This window comes from Sclerotinia sclerotiorum, genomic scaffold, assembly GCF_000146945.2.
Source record: "Sclerotinia sclerotiorum 1980 UF-70 scaffold_2 genomic scaffold, whole genome shotgun sequence".
Classification (NCBI taxonomy): domain Eukaryota; kingdom Fungi; phylum Ascomycota; class Leotiomycetes; order Helotiales; family Sclerotiniaceae; genus Sclerotinia; species Sclerotinia sclerotiorum.
The window spans coordinates 580,690-600,682 of record NW_001820834.1 but is presented as its reverse complement, the minus strand read 5'-3'; the positions used below and the strand labels follow the sequence as shown (position 1 = coordinate 600,682).

The window sequence follows — 19,993 nt, the reverse complement described above, 5'->3', positions numbered from 1 at the left end:
CCTTATGTTTGGTCAGAGAACGTTTGTACAGTGAAATAAATAGTCATTGTCATTCTGAATACACAATCATACCTACGCTTTGATATGAGATCAAACAATTAGTGTCATCACATACTCTCTCTTCTCGTACGCAGTAGAATCTACCATACATACAACCCTACTCATTTTTTACTTTTGAAATCTTTATTATACTATACGGTAGTTTGAACGCTATTGCTTGTTATTGGCATATATATATATATATACATATGCCTTTACTTCTAGCAGATAGGTTCATAGGCTAGGTTCATCTTAACAACAGCAAGTAACAGCAAGTAACAACGACACCGACAGCGAATATTTGGTTATACTTGATCTACAAGTAATTTTTATTTTTCATTTTTTAAAAAAAGAAACTGGAAGAAAACGAAGAGGAAGGGAAAAAAAAATATGAAAAATCTCATCCCTTGGCTAATAGTAGCTACAATCTCCTGTCTCCTTAGCATTTATATCTTCTCGCATACACTCCCAGCAGCACCTCGTTCGAGGAGGGATAAGCTTCATTTTCATCTTCAGCTTTGTACTTGGTCGAATTCTAATGCACACTCCGATACCGGGGATAAGATTCCTTTACCTTTGCCAGAATCTGAAATTTCTGAGATGAAGGAAATAGAGGAAAGAGAGGAAAGAGATGAGTGGTGTGAAGAGAGCACGGAGGGAATGATATCACAGATAGGAGGGAAGGAAAGGGAAACTTCCCCCCCGGTTAAAAGACATTGGTTTGGAGGTTCGGGATTGCGATTGGGATTTGGAAGCGGAAATGGAAATGGAAATGGAAGTGGAAATGGTTATGGAATGGTAATGAGAGATATGATATTGGTGATTGCGGTTGGGAATCCGATTGTGGGTTGGGGGGTGGTGGGGTTGTTTGTTGCGTTTTTTAGGGGGAGGTTTGGGTGGGTGAGGGGGTGAGTGGAGGGAGTAGAGGGAGTTAGGTGAGGGGTGGAGGTGGGATATGGTTGGTTGATTTGATGGGTTGGGGAATAGTGCATAGATAGGAGACTTGGGATGGGATGGGTGAGAATGAACGAGTGCATGCTGGATGGATGACTTGACGTTGGGGTTAGGAGTGTTGTTTAATAAAAGCATGCCGTTTTTAATCTAGTTGGGTTAGTAGTATCTTATTTTGAGTTTTCGATGATTATGATTATTTTTATGTTTATGTTTTTGCGATGATTAAAAATGAGGAATTAGGAAATTTCACAGATTTGATTGGTTATTTACTCAATGATTCCGATAGCAATAAGAATGCGATGCAAATTTATCAGCAAGGGGTTTTACGTTCCCGAGATGTGTAGCCAAAAAAAACTAGCGAAGAGTGACTGAAGTTTGGATAATTCTCATTTTATTTGTTTAAGAGACTTTGATAGAAGTAAAAATATGGAAAAAAAAAAAAAAAAAAAAAAAAAAAAAAAAAAAAAAAAAAAAAGGGCCACCTTTTTTTTCTGGGGTAAACAAGGAAATTTTGGGAAATTTGGGGTATATAAAAAAAAAAAAAAGGGAAGGGGGAAAAAAGAAAACTATATTAAGATTACTATGGTGAGTTTATTCAGTTTGAAGCTTTCGCTCGGTTCCATGCCGTAGATTGATTTTACAAGTCTTCCCTTTAATTTCTGTGAGGGAGAGATTTTTATTTACTATGATGCAGGTGGAGGCGTGGATTGTTCTACTATTGGAGTATGTTTGGTAATGAAGGGGATGGTTTTCGAGTATAAAAATGAGTGAGGGACGTGGAAATTTAAGCGAAATTGATGGATGGTTTATCTCATATTGTTCAGATGTGAACTCGATACTGTTAATTGAATCACTCTATGAGCATTATTAATACCGTTTAGAGGATATGTTTCATAGGTAGTAAGAAAACGCATTAGGATCTGTGATGTATGATGCAAATGACATGGTTTCGAATAGCCATTATTCATTTTTATCATTTAAAGCATCGAGTACGTCCTGTATGATACTTCATCAGAGATGGCATCAAAGAGCTTTTTCTTCCAAACTTTGGTCTCAAATATAATACAACACTAACGCTATCACCATATATTTTATCTTCTATCTCTTCATTTACCCTATGAAGAGCTTAAAGTAAAGACAGACATCTTCTCTCTATCACTCCTCCTTTCCACTCCCACTCCATCCCCACTTATCTCTGGAGTTTGGGAGCCCGGACACTGGAGATGCAATACTAATATAGTATTCGATAAAAATGATGGTGAAGAAGAGAATGAGGGTAAGAGCTATGGTGACGATAAGTATGAGTACACATTTGCCTCGTTTGTCTAAAATGGACATAAACACAGACACAGACTCCAATCTACACAAAGGAAAATCATAGCGACAATTCCGATATAAGCTCCTAGATACAACTTTCAAGCAGACAATATACTTTCAACGAAAGATAGAGAGAGGGAGGAAAAATGCAGAAAGAGAGAGTAATGCCGGTCACTATATACAGGAATAGAGCCTGAAAATGAGGGGGCTGCTATAATTTGGAAGTATATTGTTAAGGACTCGGATACTCGGGTATAGATAGACTTGATTCATCATGGAGAACAGAATCCCATTTCATTTCGTTAACCCCAAAAACAAGAGGGCTTCACAATACCTTGCATACCACTCCACTACCACTGCACTACCATACCGTTTCTCAAATCCATGATCCTGATAACTGTACTACTTACCACAATAAATCACGAATTACATACCAATCATCATTTCCCCCATTTCTCCCACTTCTCCAAGGGAGCTTAGTAAGATTAGTATTTTCTCCATCTTTCTTCAATGCAAATGAGTGATACCATGGATGGAAGCTGGACTTGAAGATAATGACGTAAGTTTGCCATATTTGCCTCGTTTGCCCTTTAAAACTTTCAGCTAAAATTCTCAGTCACAATTCATTTGGGTGTCTTTTGAACAGTCATGATTCGAGTATTAGAAATGCAGATTATAGCTCGTCCTTGATAACACATAGGAATTCGAAAAAGAGCAGACTTTCATGCTGGCCCAACTAGCTCAGATAGGACAGTCATTTCTGTGTTTTTCAAATATTTTTACTAGATAATGAAGGATCGACGTCGCCTTGGAGTCAGAAGATTAACACCGCTTGGCCCCATTTATAAACAGTTGTATTAATTAGTAGTAAATAAATCTATCGGCTGATCTTCTCGTTTTCAATCTCTTGCTTCAATTCCTCCAAGACCTGTTCGCGTGACCTCAAATGTGCTTCCAATCCATCGACCTGTTCCCTGACGGTAGCGATCTCATCCGCAACACCCTTTAAGCTTGCACCAACTTTACTTCTTCCCTCACCGGATTCCAGATCTCGTAATTCTCGACGCTTGTAGTCTAGCAACTGTTCCAATTCTCTCTTGACTAAAGCTGGCTTGGTATCCCGTCGTCCGCCGGATCTCGCTGCAGCTGCAGCTTCAACCTTCTCAATCTTGGCTTCGAGCTCTGCGAGTTGTTTCTTTAATCTTACTTCCTCCCAATCCTCGGTCGTTTTTGTACCTGAGAAATCAGTACCAGCAGGTCTGTAACTGCTCTTCCCACCTAATCCAAGTCGACTCATATATGTCTCTCCGAATTTAGCTTTGCGACCAGTACTTGTTTCTTCACCACCTGTAACGCCCCATTTTTGCGCCGGTGATGCTACACGTTGATTGTCTAATTGGTAATCGATTTGGTTCCGTTCAAAACTTGCTCTGAGGGATGGAGGAACAGTTCTAGGAATGCGATATCCTTCGTGTCGATTATTAAGTATGTGTAAGAAGGCGAGGGTGGCATCTTTGGAAATGGCGGGAGCTGCGGATGGATTGATTAAGTTCCAGGCTGAACGAACATCTGTATCTGGTACGTCAAGCGAAGAGTAGAGGGTATCTAGAGATTCGACTTTGGGAAGTCAGAATTAATTGGATATAGGTCGTAGGGCTCATGCACTTACAAGTTATATCTCCTCTGCCATCCCTATTCGCAGCGTATATCTCTTCGTATTTGGATTTGTCTGACGGACTCATATACCAATCGAAGCCATCTTTCAAGCCCGGCGTGTCATCGTCGTCTTCAACGCGTTCGAATTGAACCTGTCTTCCCGTAAGTGCTCGACTAGCCTGGACTAAATGTGCCTTCGATTCTGGAACAAGCCAGTCAGGTAGTGCTGGTGGTACATCTGCATATTCCTAAAAGATGCTTGAATTAGATCAATGCTACTATTATTGATATGAAATTATCATACCCCGTTGACAAGATCGAAAATTAATCTCATAGCCACACAAAACTCCTCAAAATCTAGATTCCCATCATTGTCGACATCTGCGAGATCCCATATCCGTTCGAGTTGATCATCTCGTAGTTGACTGTTTTTCAGAACCGGCGCTGCCTGCGCGCCCGTGAGATGTGTTCCACCATTTGATAAAGATGCAAATATCTCCCAATATTTTTCGATTTCGCTTTGTTCGATGCGTTTGTTAGACATTTTTGTTGTGGTTTATGCTTGGAAGCTTCACCCCCGAGTTCAAGGCAAGGCAAGGGAGATTCGGGGGCACGAGCCACACTGTGAATTGTGACAAGGTGACTGTTGGTGTGTCTATTAATAAGAATACCCCAGGAATTGGCTGTACTGTACCGCTACTCCCAGTATACCTACCTACTTATGACTCTCTGTACCTACCTACTCAAACATGATATCATAAATGACTGTACTTGAACTTCAAGAGACGGTCCACTAGTTACCATACAAACAATGATTTATCAACTTTAGTATTTTAACTGATTGTCCACCTGAGTCTATCAACTATTCTCAATTAATTTCAATCAAGGGACGACGGAACCTTTCATAGCAACAACATCTTCCGAAAACGATTCTCTTCGACGATTCCCCTCATCCCTCATACCTTCTGACGACCTCAACGTTTCTCTACCTTTCAAACTTTACCTGTAGATTGTTACAAAATTTCAGATCTTCCGATAATCTTTAGATTGTCTCACATTATCTGCACAACGATGACACCTACAATGGAGTCGGGTATGGATTCGAGGGAGTTTTCAACATGTCCCATGGAGCATAGAACCACCCCCACTGCCATATATTCATGGAGAGTATGTCTCTCCAATCACTAATTTTTGATGACATTTATCTTACGTACTTTAGCCTCCATCACCACCCCATATCCATATACCACCAATCGTCAGTACGAATGCTCCAATCGTTTTATCGGAATATCGCGGATTGGATGATGAAGAAGAGACTCGAAAGATATTAAGCATGATCACAAAAGGTCAAAATGTATCTGTGGAAAGATCTGACTGGAAATATGAGATGCGACGCCATATTCAAGCCATCTTATCTTTCCTTTATCTTGGACCATCCTCAGGCGCAAGAGAGATTGAAACATTGAAAAGGGAAGGAATCACCATGTTACTTGTGATCAGAGATACTATGACGGCACAGGCAAGAATTTTGAGCGGCGCAAAGGTGGCACAACAGTTGGGCATTGAAGATGGTGCCGTGGATGTTAGCGGAAACATGGAACTTATTGCCGCCTTTCCTCGAGCCATTCAAACAATAAATGACCATCTCATTCGAGTATTTAGACACCGGAATCCTCAAGGGGTAAACAGTAGGCCATTGGCTGCAACACCAAAGGTTCTTCTCTTCTGCGAATCTGGAAACGAAAGATCTGCTGCTGTCGCCGTAGCATATATTATGGCGACTTATGAGTTAGGTCTGATCGAAGCCATACAGTATGTACAAAACCAGCGCTTTTGTGTAGCTTTCGATGATGAGATGAAACATACATTGCTAAACTACCACCAACTTCTGGAAGCTAGAAGAAGTGTCACTCAAACCCGACAAGCTGAGGCAACTGTATCATTGAAATCAAAGAGACGGCTCGAGGTGGATGATGAGGATGGTGATGTGGACATGGGTCAATCTCAACGGGATGACTGGGATAGATTTGGTGGACGGACGAAGTTTAGTCCGTTTATTTAGCTTGAGGGACATTATATGGCGAGGCTGTTGCATGGTGACGGTGATTTGTTCGCCCTACGGAGGAGATGGGCGTATGGTATAGAATTTATTACACATTTCGCATAGCAGGCGTTCAACGATACCCAAACGGCATTGCGGGATCAGTTTACGGTACATATCGGGCAATTCGAAGAGGAGTTTTGCAAATTACAATCAATATCTATCTACTCTTTCCGCTTTGGTCAATGTGAATTTAGTACTTGATCAAGCCATCAGTGACATGTACTTCTGTACACGGAGCATTCACATCAACATGGTACATGTTCCATATGTTCCATATATTCCATGATCAAATAGGCTTTATAAGATCGACTCCATCCTCGGTGCAAACTGCCATTGACGCCCTCCGCGCCGTCTTAAGCAGTGTATTACTATCACATTTACATCATTTACATAGCAATAACAAGGCTCTATTATTATGCCTGCAGTCATATTTCCAAGTAAATCTTCTTATTAGCCTGGCCCAGTTTAACCTTTTTTTATCATCACCCAGTAGCTGAGATCTCACTTGCAGCCTCGCATGACGTTATCTAGCCTTACGCGATCTGCTTGCAGTATAGCTCTGTGTGTACCCCACCAGAGCTTGAAGCAATAGAAGCCTTCACTATATACTTCTCTAATTCGCATCCAATTCATACTGGAAAAATGTCGGCACAACAAATACCAAATCTTCTCTCCTTGCGAGGCGGAACTCGGTCGCGTGGTAGAGGTCAGGGGCTGCGCGACCCTTTAAATCCTCATTCGGAGGTTTCTTCGAATCGCAGAGATAATGCCATTCAAGGTACCGATACTGATGCAGCCGTATCTCGCCTTAGTGCAGTCAATCTTGGCTATCTCGAAGATCCTTTTGCTCGTTATTTTGTCAATGGAAGTGGGACACGAAGGCTGCCAATCATAAATCGAGGTTCGTTAGCCTTCGTTACTGCGAGTGCAGTCCACTAACCTGTACGAAACCAGCTAATCTATGACTTGGAATAGGTACATATTCTCGTACCACTGCTCTAGACCTCCTCATCGAATCCTTTCTATCTCAGCCTGAGAATTCTGCTCCACAGCGAAAACAAATAATATCTTTGGGAGCAGGAACAGATACTCGCTATTTTCGTTTGCGAGCGAAGAATTTGCACAAGGGTGTCATTTATCATGAATTTGATTTCCCATCCGTGTGCGCTGCGAAAAATCGGTTAGTACAGCAGAACCATGCAGAACTCATTGGCACTGAAAGGTTCTTCGAAATGGGACAAGGTGATGGTGAGATTGCGCAACCAGCAATGGCGAAGGGGGTCCAGGCAAGTAGTGAATGGGGGCTGGGTCGCACCATTGATGGTCATTCAGAAGTTGGATATATGTGCCACCCTTTGGACCTCCGCAAACTCCCTAGTATCATTGGTCTTGATTCATTTCATGGCATCAAAAGCGACCTACCAACACTAATAGTATCAGAATGTTGTTTATGTTATCTTGAGGTGGATGTGGCACAGGATGTAATTAAGTGGTTTACTAATAAGATCCCAAGCATTGGGATTGTTCTTTATGAGCCAGTCGGAGTATACGATGCATTTGGACAGATGATGGTAGAAAATCTTGCATCAAGAGGGATTGTTATGCCTACGGTGCAGAAATACAAGACACTTAAAGATCAGAAAGATAGATTAGTAGGTCTTGGGTTCGGTACTGCGGAGGGCGGCATCAATGCCGTAAGCATAGAAAATGTCTGGGAAAATTGGGTTGCAGGAAGGGAAAGAGAAAGAGTGGATAGACTTGAGGGCTTGGATGAAGTCGAGGAATGGTTACTTTTGGCGAGACACTATTCTGTTGTCTGGGGTTGGACAGCCAGCTCGGGATTTGAGAGACTAAAAGCGCTAAATCCTTGAACGATGGATGGCGATCATCCCTTGAACATTTACAGATATATAACATTGTTTGGGCTGGAAAATTTCCCTTTCATTGGTCTCAGACCTTGCCAATGCGAAGCGAACATATTTCTGCCTCAATGATTGACGTTGCCTAGATGCATTACCACGTCATCTGTCACCGTGAAGTTCTTGTAGGGGTACCGGTCACTCTCAATACCAGAAGCGTTCGCGCCGCCGCCATTCAACATCATTTTTCCACTGAGATTGAAGTCTAGGCCAAAATAGCCTTTGGTCTGAAATTCCTCAACAAGAGCTCTGTCCAGTATCTTGTCTTGTTCAGCTCCAAATCATTCTCATCCTCGATACATTTGATTTTCCCCTCACAAAGAGTCCTTTCCTGATATTTTTACCGTAAGAAACAGACGCACTAGACGATCCATAAACTCTGCAACATCTCTACCCTCGATTCGAACTTTGTCTTTTGCTCTACTACCGGTTCAACTCCTACTTAAGAATTGCTTTTAGAGCCACGTTTCGGATTGGGATGTGGAACGCTCGAAACTGCTTTTCTAGGTCTGTACATGGACCACATACAAGGAGCTCAGTCTCGTTGTTATCGATCTTGAACCTGCGGAGCTGCTTTTCAGCGGTTGCGAAGGTCTCAATTATTCCTGTAGAGACTTCGGCCCCCTGGCTACATTTGTAAGTTTTGGGGAGTTTATTGGAATTGGCGCCGTCACTGGTGGTTGCAGGTTTCTAAAAGAACTTTGCCGAGGTCTTATAGATGTTCGTGTTGATTGTGTGCTTTGTGAGTAAGGATGAAAAACAATTTGTGTAACTATCTGGTCATATTACGTTGAAGCTATCGGCTCTACTTATGCCAGTCCTTCATCCACTAGCCATGTTCGTACCCGGGATTGTACTCACTGTTTTTACGCTTTCATTATACATGGGACAATGCGTGAAGCAAGAGACCTGGAGTTTGCTAGTGCCTCAATGTGGGCTTTTAAACATGATCATAATGTGGTATGAAGATTCTCCGCAGTGCCGGTGCACATATTGAAGGAGAGGCCCTCGAGCTTTATGACGCTTTCACTCTATACGGCGAATTTCCACATGTGAGAGTTTCTCGCTTCAATAGCGGAAATATCGAGGGAAAGATAGGGACCTTATGATCTCCTGAATACATACGGTGCCTTTGACCAATTCCGAGATGTGACACAGCACTTCAAGCAAAAAAGCCGACATCTAATCCAAAGAAATAGCAGGAACGGCTGCGAGCACCGCCGTGGCTGCGCACGAACCCGTGCTTCGACAGAATCCCTACTTCCCCTTTATGGTTCCGAGGAAACCATGGAACATATTTATATACCGTCCAATGCTTCATACACTCGACGAAGATTGATCTATGTATAATATTTAATTATTGTCATTTGAAATGATGTGCAAATTGATAATTGAAAAATTGATGATTTTAGAAGAATTATATATTAGACATACCTAGTAGGTATCTGATTGATCACAAACACTTACGGCTTGTGACATTAGTACACAGGTTATCGGATTCTGCAAAACGTGACATATTGCATAACCAATCCAATAGCATCGTCCTATTCAGAGATTTGCGAGCCTTTCCCAATGCTTTTATCCTCGCGCTCCTTACATCCTCCTCTTGCTTTCACTATGGTATCTCTTTGAGATGGGCAAAGCCTCTCTTAGGAAAATTCGCAACTACACCTCGTCTGAAATTTCCTTTGGAATTTCCGACTAGTAATTTTCCAACGATTTCTGCGGCTGAGGCGCTGGAAGAAGAGCATTTTGACGAGTTAAGAAAGAATCTATACTATCCAGTGAATATTGGTGATATTTTTAAAGATTGTTCTCGGTATCAAGTAATAGGGAAGTTGGGTTATGGAGTTACTTCACCGTGTGCTCGCTCGTGATCTAGAGTAAGATTGAGTTTCTTCCCCACCATTCCGATATACTACCATCAGCTCAAAACTATATTATCAATACGTGACATTAAAAATCTATACGTGCGATCAGAAGAATCTAGAAGAATTCCAAATTTAAAAAGCGCTAAGTCGGGGAAACTCATCACATCCCAGGCTATCGCCATGTCAGAACGGCGTTGAATACATTCACCATCCCTAGACAAGGAAGTTATCACCATTGTCTTGTCCAAAAGCCTATGTGGGAGAGTTTCGGAGATCGACTTGATCGCAATCCCCGTCATCGATTTACTGAAGATTTGCTCAAAGCGGGTTTGAAGCAACTTTCTCTTGCTCTTGATTATTTACATACGGAATGCAAGCTTGTTCATACAGGTAGGTAGATGGGATTAAGACCACACTTTTACATTGGTTTCCTACATATTTTCGCGTTTTATAGTTGGCTGACTTGTGATTATATTAGATATTAAGAGTGACAATATTCTTATTGCACTTGAAGATGAAATGATTCTTGATGATTTTACTCGAGATGAGATAATGAACCCTTCTCCGCGGAAATTCTTCAATGGCATTCCAGTTTATGTATCTAGACGATTTGGATTACCAAGAAAATTTGGTGATGTGGTTCTTAGTGATTTTTGGCTCCGTTGTGCGAGGAGACGAGGATAGAATCCATGATGCTCAGCCAAATATATATCGATCACCTGAGGTAATGTTGAAAGTGAAATGGAGCTATCCAATTGATATATGGAACGTTGGTGTCATGGTATGTAGAGTTTGCTATTGAGATGTTATAGATTTATCAGAGTACTAATTGATTGTGGATATTAGATTTGGGATCTGTTCGAGGACAAGCATATGTTCTATGGAAATGATACACATATCAGGGGATATTCTACCCGAGCACATCTCGCTGAAGTCACTGCTATGATAGGTCAGCCTCTATTGGATCTCTTGAGGCTTGGTGTAAGGAGCCATGAATTCTTCACTGAACATGGTACGTACATAACATGTTATAGTAATCCTTCAATTGTACAAACTGATATATTGCAGGAACTTGGAAACACGGGGTAGAGATTCCAATAATAAGAACAAGTCTAGAAACATCGGAGCAGTATCTTCAAGGAAGAAATAAGGAAATGTTCTTGTCCTTTATCAGAGGCATGATTCAGTGGCGGCCGGAGGATAGGAAGACCGCGAAGGAATTACTGCAAGATCCGTGGTTGAATGAAGTGATAGGATAGAATTGCTAATCACAGGGACCTTTTTGTACTAGATCTAACCCATTTTCCTCCATCCGATCCTTCGACTCTGTGCTTGTGGTCCCCGGCGTCGAGATCACAGACCTGTGGGACCTTCGCTCATACTGGGGACCAACTGGCGGATGTTCGGACTGAGGAGGCGCTTCCTTTGAAAGAGGGGTGGTTGGATTAGAGATAGGTTTTACTAAACCGCGGTAGACAAGCGTGGTCTTTAAGCCTATAGGTGAGGATTAATTTAGACCAGTGTGTTTGCTAGGCAGGCAGGCAGGCTGTGGAAGTTAGGACTGATTGATCAATTCCAATCACGACCTGTATCAGTCTAAGACTACATAAGACTGTTGAACCCAAAAGAATTCTAACAAACTGAAAAGACAATCCTACTGCAAATACAAAAGAGAGTCAAGTGGTAGTGGTCGCGGCCGCCGAATATTCGAGACTAATAAAGTAGGAACTCTGCTCATCTCCTTATTGAATGGTAGATTGAAGATGCATATGCCTAATCAAGATATTACACTCATAGTAATCCGGACCAGATCTCTCCGGCATCAATCCATACAACTATCCTCTTTACATACTACTCTTTGTCCTGTTCATACCTTTCCAGCAATTTGCCTTGCCCACATTGACTTCATGAATCCGAAACCCTACAAACAGGCGAACAGTAACTGCAACAGAGCGCTCAATCCTCATAGCAACAGCAGCATTCCGCACTGATTGCATTCTTTGACTGCCCGGGTCCTCCTGATTCTCTTGTAGTTTTGACGGCAGCAATGTCTGTGCCAAGTGTCTATCCTGAGATAAATGATAAATAAATCAACAAATTTTGAAGAACTATTTTTATTCGAAATATGGTAACGCATTTTCCTAGGTCGATTCAGAACAATAATGTAAAAGTGATCAGTTGCAATTATCCTCAAGTGATTCTGAACAGTTGTTGTTGTTAGTGTCGTCGGCGCTTCAAATCGCGAAATACACGCGCAGAGACGCGTGAATTTTCATCTCTTAATGATCTATTGCCTTATATTCAGGAGTACGGACGGATATTGTGAAGGCGGGAAATGACTAATAGTCCTTTTAATTCATCGTCAACAGCATCTTTAAGAATCACAAAAGTGTATTGCACAATACTAGGTAGTTATAAGAAACAATGATAAGGTCTTCGGACATCCCCCCAAAAGTATTGAATTATTACCTACCTAGTACTTCGTACTTTTAACGTCAATTCCCAAACAACTCTTAGCTTTGACTCGTCTGTAAAATTACAAAACTTCTCGGTGTTTCATTAATGATTGGTAAGGTTAAGGAAAGTTAATAAGGTTAAGTTCGGAAACGAAACAAGCCATTTACCGATACGCTAAAACGGATATGAAATCAGGATTCAGTAAAAACAAAAACACTTTCCTTCGATCTTTTCTCCCTCCTGAACATACCTAGGTAACGACATCGTTTTTATTATCATTTTTTAACCACGTGTGAAGATATTTTATCTATTGAGCTTCAGTATTCAATGATATCCACGGAACGATCTTGAATTCATGGAAGATGGTGGCGCTGGGCTACGAGCCCCACGCTACCCCGCGGAAGATACGAGTCCAACCACCGATCGGGAGCTGAGGGGATTTTTTTGCTACGGACTCGCTGCTGAGGTTTTTGCTGTTTGTGCAGTTGGTAGGTTATATATTGCCATTCTAGGAAGCAGAGTATTGAAATTGACACAGGATATAGGATCATTTTTACCCGTCACATTAGAACAACTCGCGCGTGAGCAAGGCGTTCTTTTTATTGATAAAGTAACACCTTGTACGGCGAAGAATGCAACAGTTATTGCAAATGCTACTGTTAATGCATTGATGTCCAGAGCTGAAGGCTCGGATACTCATCAATGTATCATCAACGTGTTTGGTGCCGAATTAACAACGGCCAGTTTTGCAATGTACACGTTTTCTGCTTCTGTGTTTATGCAGGCTCTTGCCCTTGTCTCCGTCAGCTCGGTTGCTGACCATGGTATGCCGATTATTACTCTTAACACCTATTCTTATCTGACATTTTCCAGGTACCTGGCGTAAAAAGCTCCTGGCAGGATTCGGACTCACGGGATCTGTGTCTGCTATGCTTTTCCTACTGGTGGTACCCCAGATCTTCGTGGTTGGGTCCTTTTTAACCGTAATTTGTGTTGTCTGTCTTGGATGCTCGTTTGTCATCCTCAATTCATACTTGCCACTACTTGTCTTGAATCATCCAGTTGTCCAGAGCGATGAAGATCATCCAACTGCCTCTTCATCGATTCCACTTCAGCCAATATCACCCCAACGGAGTAGTCGAAAGTCGGAAGAGAGTCTTCACCAAGTGAACAGAAAAGAGGTCGATATTGGCTCTAAGGCTGACTCTTCTGATCTTCAGCTCTCTACCAAGATCTCATCCAAAGGAGTAGGGATAGGTTACATGGCTGCAGTCTCCGTGCAAGTAATATGTATTCTTATTCTGTATATCATGAACAAGACGGGAGTTTCGTCAACACTTCCTCTTCGGACAGTGCTGTTCTTTGTCGGATCTTGGTGGCTTACCTTTACCATTCCATCAGTTATGTGGCTTCGAGATAGACCTGGACCACCATTACCAACTGCACTGTATGAGGGACGAGCCTTCGTGCGTACTTGCATGTCGTACACAATATTCGCTTGGAAGTCGCTTTGGAAAACAGTCAAGGTCGCCGTCAAGCTTCGGCAAGTCCTTCTCTTCCTTATCGCTTGGTTTCTTCTTTCAGATGCTGTGGCCACCATCTCTGCCACGGCCATTTTATTTGCTAGAACTGAGCTGCAAATGGGAACTGTCGCTGTAGCTTTACTCTCCATCATAGCCACCAGCTCAGGGATAATTGGCGCTACGGTTTGGCCTATCATATCAAAACGATTTACATTGAAGACAAATCATATAATTGTATGCTGTTTACTGCTTTTAGAATTGGTTCCGTTGTACGGACTTCTGGGTTTTCTGCCATTTGTACAGGCTTGGGGAGTTGGCGGACTGCAGAAATGGTACGAAATTTATCCCCTAGGCATTATTCACGGGATGGTTATGGGTGGACTATCCTCATACTGTAGGTCCTTCTACGGCCTCTTGATACCACCTGGTAGCGAAGCCGCATTCTATGCATTATTCGCTATCACAGATAAGGGAAGTTCAGCAGTAGGACCAGCGATTGTAGGGAAGATTGTAGACGCAACAGGACAAATTCGGCCCGCATTTGGCTTTCTCGCAGTATTGATTGCCTTACCCATTCCTCTGATTTGGATGGTAGATGTTGAGAAAGGACAAGAAGATGCGATTCGCATGGCTGGGTTGATGAAGACGACTGATGATGGGCATGAGGATTTTGAATCATTTGAAGGATCATCTGATGGTCATGAAGCCGAAGGGCTGATGCGGGATCACGATTGAATAAGTGCATATCCCAGAGTTAGAATAAAGTGATTTGACTGTTTTAAATTTGGCTTATTGACCGAGTATATATATACTGAGGAAAAGAAAAGAAAATAATTGAATGTCTAAATATTGGCTGAATGACTGATGACTCAAACATGACAAATGACAAATTGTTCCGAGTAAAAGGTTTCGCTTAGTCAGAACTCACAAACATTAATCCTTGCTGTCAGCAACTTGCATTAGCTCCCGGGGATACCAGGGCAATCGCTTTCACTAAGATGTTAACTCCGTAATAAGTAAGGCGGGTCAGCACGTTGCATCTCTTTCGAATTCGTATCCTTCACTCTCTTACTAACTTTTGACAATCAACATCTTTTTGACAGGTTATACAACAAAGCCGTTACATCCGCCTCGCCTAGCCATGAATAACCTTATTGATGAAACACCACGTATCGAGATCCTGCCAATGCCGCAGAGATCACAAATCCAAAACCAGACCGAAGATTGGACAGGTACAAGTAACACTGTGATAAGGAGGAAATTACAAAATCGTTTAAACCAACGAGCTTCTCGTCCGTATTCCTTTCATGAATAAACTAACCTTTATTAACCACTGTCTTAGGACAACGTCGGAAGCTAGACTCGAGAAAACTGAAGACACCCACTAAAATCATAGAAGCACAATATCCTAAAACTGTTAATCCCTTCACAACACGTCTTTCAAAAGAAGAGATGCACAAGATGCATATAAAACACGTCATCTCTGCTAAAACTTTCAATGCATACCTCACCAATCTTTCTATTCCACCAGATTCATACTTACTACCCCTCCTTCACTACAACGTGACCCGTGCATTGATCACCAATGTGCATATTCTCAAACTCCCGATCGATCGTATGGACGATGATATTCTTTCTCCCTTCAACACCTCATCATCACCTGCACAACTACCAGCAACGCTTCAACCCACCAGATTACAAATCGAGATAGCACATCATCCTGAATTAGACATTTTTCCATTCCCGCCTTGTAGGGATAATTTCCTTTCCGCGATAGCAAAAGGACATGTCTGGGATGATGTGGAGTTTTGTCGTGATATAATGTATGGGGTAGAGGGCACGGATGGGAGAACTGGCTTGATTGTTTGGGGTGATCCTTGGGTTGCGGGTAGTTGGGAGGTGGAAGAAAATTTTGCTAGGAAATGGGCTTGGTCGTTGAAAGGATGTACAGATTTATTTGAAAGTACTAATAAGTGGAGGGATAGAAGAGGTGAGCCGGGACTCGTTTTGGGGGAAGTCTTTTAATGGAGCTTCAAGCGGAGAATTGAGAACTGGGATCTTTGATCTTTGATCCAACTTCGGGGAGGTGGATAAAGAGGAGGAGGGATGTGTATGAAAACTGATGCAAATGATCACCCCTCAGTCCCAGGCATATCTATACCCCACTACTACGGGAAATACTCTCGATGACGGTCAACGATACAAAAGGTATCACAGCCACAACGCCCACTTAAGGCTCTTGAATTCTTCAATGTCTTTTCTTGGCCGCGCTGCAACTAGATCATTCAATCCACCTACAGTTCAATACAACAACAAACTCACCATTAAAATAGCGACATTGAAGCTAATTTTGGTGGAAGAGGAATTGTATGGGACAACAAAAAGCTCTAAGCGAATTGAGTCAATTTCAGCGCCAAGAACACTAGACCAGGCCATGACGACGAAAACCGAGCCTTCGACTGTGGGTTAACGACAATCTTCCACAGAAACCAAAGCTTTGAAGGACATCTCATCAATATGGCTGTGTTCCAATTTTGCCTTGTAGGGGAGCCAGGAGTAGAGTCTGGTTCTTATTAGATGTCGGTCGACTTCTTCCTGTGTTTTGTACACCTGTGCTGAAACTTGAGGGTTCTCGCTCAGGGGATTGGGAGGAATTCGCTGTCGATTTCTCTATTCTGTTGGCAATGTCTACTTCTTGCGCCTAGATATGTCGCAATAAAACCTAACCCGGACTTTCTGTTCACGTCGTAGTAACGCTATAATATTTTGTTTTGAAAACGGAAAGATGCGGCGAACGGCGATAAACCCTGGAAATGTGGGATTGAGTCATCAGGAAGTCTGCAATCTAGCTTTGGGTTGATGATCTTGCAATTATAAGTTTGATCTTGTTATATCATAAGCTCTTTCTTTTGGATATTGAATAATGTCAGGATAGAGTATTGTGGGAGCAGTGACCGCGGAATATTATCGACCATGAGAAGACAGAGATAAGGGTTTGAAGTTTGGAATATAGTGAGATGTTATTTGCAAGTATGATTTGTTCAATAACGATCATGGTCAACGACTTAATTCAGGCGGTCTTGGAGGATGTATGTAAGATTTACGTATGTATATATATGAAGTTTTCAGATCTTTAAATTGAAAAATCCTCGAGACATATATGATGGAGGACAAGAAGTTGGCTTTCATGAGCGAGAACGTAAGGAAGTGTAATAATAGGAAATTGAGAGTATTCAAAAATGATTGCACCTTCATGAGACTAGCAAAAAGCTGAGAGACTGCGCCCTTTGGATAGGTTAAAAAGATTGGGCTTGTTGTGTACAAATAACGAAGATCTGGATGGCGATGATGGCTACAGAGGCCGTCACTTGTATGCTTGCCGTGGATTACTTTGATTAAGAAATATAATACTCATTTTTCGTCTACTCCTTTTCCTCCCTTACTCTACCGCTTCCCCTAAACCCGGAATGTGTCATAGGGGGACGATCGGTAGCTACCGTATTCTCGGGCTCTGCTCTAGACAGAACCGGCATGATGTTCATCCGCACACCGGTCTGGCAATGCCAAGAACCCGAAATTATACGGGTATATTCACGTGATACGTGATAATTGCTGAGATAGAAGTGCTGCTTAGTAAGCAGTTCTCCTGCAACTCAATCTTTTCATCTGACAAACGCCGAATAGAATCAATCAACACCATTGCGCTCTGAATCGCTGTTCCAAAAGATATCAGCAGCAGGGCTTTCGTTATATACTAGAGTTACGATTCATACTATGAGAACAAAACAACATGCGATAGAAAATTAAACCGTTCCTTGCCGCCGATGGCACACGATATAAAAAGATGCTCAGCCTCAATGAACGAACTGGATCATTGAATATTCAAAACATGTGTATGTCTCAAGACCAACATCAAAAGTTGGAGGCTTGGAGTGTGAGAATGAGACTTTGCAGTATCACGGACGAAATACCGAAATTGACAAAAAGGGCCATGACCTTCTTTCGGCATGGCCGTAAGATGGATTCACCTCCGCAATTGTTGACCTCCTGGGATCTTGGCAGCATATGCATATATAGTACATATGCATATAAGGAGCAAACAAAACTCAACTTTTAATTCATTCTTTCCTTTTTGGTATACTGTTTGTTTGCTTTCAATATTTTGATTTCAAAGCACTTTAATTCCGAAGGCTGAATACCTAACCTTATTCCTTCATTTTTTGAATATATACTCGCAGCTTAACTGCTTAGCTAGAGAATCAATCAATTCAATCTGATACTCTTTCTAGTCTCAAGAAACCCAACAGCAATCGCTTGATCCCCGGTACCAGTTTTATCCCTCTTCTTTGTATCTTCTTGGGATTTTACCCGACTTCTACTGCATTCTGATTTGCGATTTGCCGACTGATGATGGGTCAAGCTCCATGTGTTTACGAGGCGATGGAGTAGGAATTCATGAATCTGCTCACACCGTAGATACGTATCCACATTCCGTTGAGACCCAAGTAAACAAGAGTGTAAAGAATGCTTCTATGCATGTGCTTCTGTACATGTGCTTCCAACCTTCCATACATCTGCTTCCATGCATACTGGCGTTTTTGTGAAGATATCCTTCATCTCTTACTAGGTAGGTAGTATGTAAATAGTAGTACCTACCTAGGTATCTAGTGTTGTAAATCTGCAATTATTGGACTGGGGGAGAAAAGGGGGATACAATCTTTGAAGCTCGAGATGTTGAAAATTTGTGTCAAAGAGGAGATACAAATCTCTTACCGAGGAGCCTTTTTAGCTTTAATCAACATTTATATGGTACATTAGCTGTACATATCTTAGTTTATGGATAAATCAGTCAATTGATGATATCTCGGCCAAACAACCAAGACGAAAACACAAGGATCTTGGACTCTGGAGCATACTTTTCAATAAGCACTAAGCCTTATCTGGCTTTTTTTTAATTTAAATCATTTCCATGACATGGATGTTATCATTGGTTGATCTTTTCCATTTAAAATTCCCGTTCTACATTAGCGTCAGGAACATTGCATGTAGCTCAGTGACTGTATCCAATCATTGGTTGAATTGAATGGAAGACCAAAGCCTAATTGGGATCTTTAAATCGTTAGATTCTATCCAATTTCCCAATTCCCCAATTTCCCCAAGTCGCCTGGGCAAAGCCTGTCAACGAGTCAATATGTGAAGAAGATTAATATGTGATCAATGATCATTGCAGGTGATGCGAGATAGGAATTTGTTAGGAAAGAGCAGGAAATGGGGGAACGCCTTGACCTTTATGTGGGCGTTTCCTTTCCCAACTATTCCTATATCGTGATTCTCGACCGTCCTCAGTCCTGCAGAAGCGCAGATACCTCCAACTGAACCCGTTTATCCACCTCAACTCACCCACTCTCTCACCCACTTTCACTCCCCTACATCTTTCATCTTTATTCTGTCTCTCCAATCTTCACGGTGCCTGTGGGTGTTTAAACTTCGCTCTTTTTTCGGTTGCTCGTCGCCATAACGCTCATTACATATGCAAGCATCTCATTATCTCAATTCCACTCGAAGCTTTTCGATTGCCTGGAAACTAACTTTAACTCTTCATTGACTTTGTTCGTATCTCTGCTATCATTATCTAGTTGGACGGAAATTACAACACGCCGAGTTTTCACCAACGCACACGAGAGAAGATAAGATACTAGGTACAGCACGAAAACAACATCAGATATTTGGGGGCCTGAGGAGCTTTTGATCCATCAAATTCATTATTCCTCCACGCAATGAGGTTTTTCGATATACCAACGGCAATTGTGGCCGTGGCAATATTGGTGTCACCTTCTGAAGCCAAGTTGGGCCGTGGACTTTCCCATCTCGACATCTTGGAAAAACGCCATTCGCATAATAGAATTCATGCATCTCCAAGAGCAGAAGAACCTGGAAATTTGTTACAGAAGCGCACTACTTGCGCATTCCCAACGGATGCTGGATTGGTTGCTGTCACCCCCGATTCTATGAATGCGGGATGGGCAATGAGCCCTGATCAAGCTTGCATCCCAGGTTCATATTGTCCTTATGCTTGCCCCTCCCTGGGCCCAAGTGAATGGCACCAATGGAAATCCCAAAAGCCACCTCTTACACTTATCCATTATCCATGGT

At 42.0% G+C, this 19,993-nt stretch overlaps 11 protein-coding genes across 11 annotated transcripts; 7 read left to right on the top strand and 4 right to left on the bottom strand.

Moving 5' to 3' along the window:
- Nucleotides 1-2,245: 2,245 nt before the first annotated feature.
- On the top strand, nucleotides 2,246-2,374 carry SS1G_01316 (predicted protein; the record flags this gene model as incomplete). Its single annotated transcript, XM_001597072.1, has 1 exon — nucleotides 2,246-2,374. One exon carries the CDS (start codon nucleotides 2,246-2,248, stop codon nucleotides 2,372-2,374), a length of 129 nt encoding a protein of 42 aa, XP_001597122.1.
- Nucleotides 2,375-3,187: 813 nt separating this feature from the next.
- SS1G_01315 (hypothetical protein) lies at nucleotides 3,188-4,510 on the bottom strand (the record flags this gene model as incomplete). The annotated part of the gene is made up of 3 exons (XM_001597071.1): nucleotides 3,188-3,915; nucleotides 3,980-4,214; nucleotides 4,271-4,510. The coding sequence occupies 3 exons, from the start codon at nucleotides 4,508-4,510 to the stop codon at nucleotides 3,188-3,190; spliced, it is 1,203 nt and encodes a 400-aa protein (XP_001597121.1).
- Nucleotides 4,511-5,037: 527 nt separating this feature from the next.
- Nucleotides 5,038-6,028, top strand: SS1G_01314 (hypothetical protein; the record flags this gene model as incomplete). The annotated part of the gene is made up of 3 exons (XM_001597070.1): nucleotides 5,038-5,133; nucleotides 5,186-5,778; nucleotides 5,866-6,028. The coding sequence occupies 3 exons, from the start codon at nucleotides 5,038-5,040 to the stop codon at nucleotides 6,026-6,028; spliced, it is 852 nt and encodes a 283-aa protein (XP_001597120.1).
- Nucleotides 6,029-6,712: 684 nt separating this feature from the next.
- Nucleotides 6,713-7,941, top strand: SS1G_01313 (hypothetical protein; the record flags this gene model as incomplete). Its single annotated transcript, XM_001597069.1, has 2 exons — nucleotides 6,713-6,971; nucleotides 7,046-7,941. The coding sequence occupies 2 exons, from the start codon at nucleotides 6,713-6,715 to the stop codon at nucleotides 7,939-7,941; spliced, it is 1,155 nt and encodes a 384-aa protein (XP_001597119.1).
- Nucleotides 7,942-8,194: 253 nt separating this feature from the next.
- SS1G_01312 (predicted protein) lies at nucleotides 8,195-9,171 on the bottom strand (the record flags this gene model as incomplete). Its single annotated transcript, XM_001597068.1, has 3 exons — nucleotides 8,195-8,320; nucleotides 8,518-8,613; nucleotides 9,115-9,171. The coding sequence occupies 3 exons, from the start codon at nucleotides 9,169-9,171 to the stop codon at nucleotides 8,195-8,197; spliced, it is 279 nt and encodes a 92-aa protein (XP_001597118.1).
- Nucleotides 9,172-10,114: 943 nt separating this feature from the next.
- SS1G_01311 (hypothetical protein) lies at nucleotides 10,115-11,309 on the top strand (the record flags this gene model as incomplete). The annotated part of the gene is made up of 4 exons (XM_001597067.1): nucleotides 10,115-10,250; nucleotides 10,339-10,496; nucleotides 10,707-10,872; nucleotides 11,152-11,309. 4 exons carry the CDS (start codon nucleotides 10,115-10,117, stop codon nucleotides 11,307-11,309), a joined length of 618 nt encoding a protein of 205 aa, XP_001597117.1.
- Nucleotides 11,310-11,651: 342 nt separating this feature from the next.
- SS1G_01310 (predicted protein) lies at nucleotides 11,652-12,581 on the bottom strand (the record flags this gene model as incomplete). Its single annotated transcript, XM_001597066.1, has 4 exons — nucleotides 11,652-11,695; nucleotides 11,734-11,929; nucleotides 12,111-12,147; nucleotides 12,568-12,581. The coding sequence occupies 4 exons, from the start codon at nucleotides 12,579-12,581 to the stop codon at nucleotides 11,652-11,654; spliced, it is 291 nt and encodes a 96-aa protein (XP_001597116.1).
- A 91-nt stretch (nucleotides 12,582-12,672) lies between these two features.
- Nucleotides 12,673-14,575, top strand: SS1G_01309 (hypothetical protein; the record flags this gene model as incomplete). Its single annotated transcript, XM_001597065.1, has 3 exons — nucleotides 12,673-12,805; nucleotides 12,863-13,141; nucleotides 13,191-14,575. 3 exons carry the CDS (start codon nucleotides 12,673-12,675, stop codon nucleotides 14,573-14,575), a joined length of 1,797 nt encoding a protein of 598 aa, XP_001597115.1.
- Nucleotides 14,576-14,715: 140 nt separating this feature from the next.
- Nucleotides 14,716-16,545, top strand: SS1G_01308 (hypothetical protein; the record flags this gene model as incomplete). Its single annotated transcript, XM_001597064.1, has 5 exons — nucleotides 14,716-14,746; nucleotides 14,944-15,132; nucleotides 15,183-15,856; nucleotides 15,984-16,048; nucleotides 16,386-16,545. 5 exons carry the CDS (start codon nucleotides 14,716-14,718, stop codon nucleotides 16,543-16,545), a joined length of 1,119 nt encoding a protein of 372 aa, XP_001597114.1.
- Nucleotides 16,546-16,893: 348 nt separating this feature from the next.
- Nucleotides 16,894-17,857, top strand: SS1G_01307 (predicted protein; the record flags this gene model as incomplete). Its single annotated transcript, XM_001597063.1, has 4 exons — nucleotides 16,894-16,929; nucleotides 16,995-17,039; nucleotides 17,640-17,733; nucleotides 17,766-17,857. The coding sequence occupies 4 exons, from the start codon at nucleotides 16,894-16,896 to the stop codon at nucleotides 17,855-17,857; spliced, it is 267 nt and encodes an 88-aa protein (XP_001597113.1).
- A 246-nt stretch (nucleotides 17,858-18,103) lies between these two features.
- Nucleotides 18,104-19,715, bottom strand: SS1G_01306 (hypothetical protein; the record flags this gene model as incomplete). The annotated part of the gene is made up of 3 exons (XM_001597062.1): nucleotides 18,104-18,244; nucleotides 18,312-18,463; nucleotides 19,544-19,715. 3 exons carry the CDS (start codon nucleotides 19,713-19,715, stop codon nucleotides 18,104-18,106), a joined length of 465 nt encoding a protein of 154 aa, XP_001597112.1.
- Between the last annotated feature and the right edge of the window lie 278 nt (nucleotides 19,716-19,993).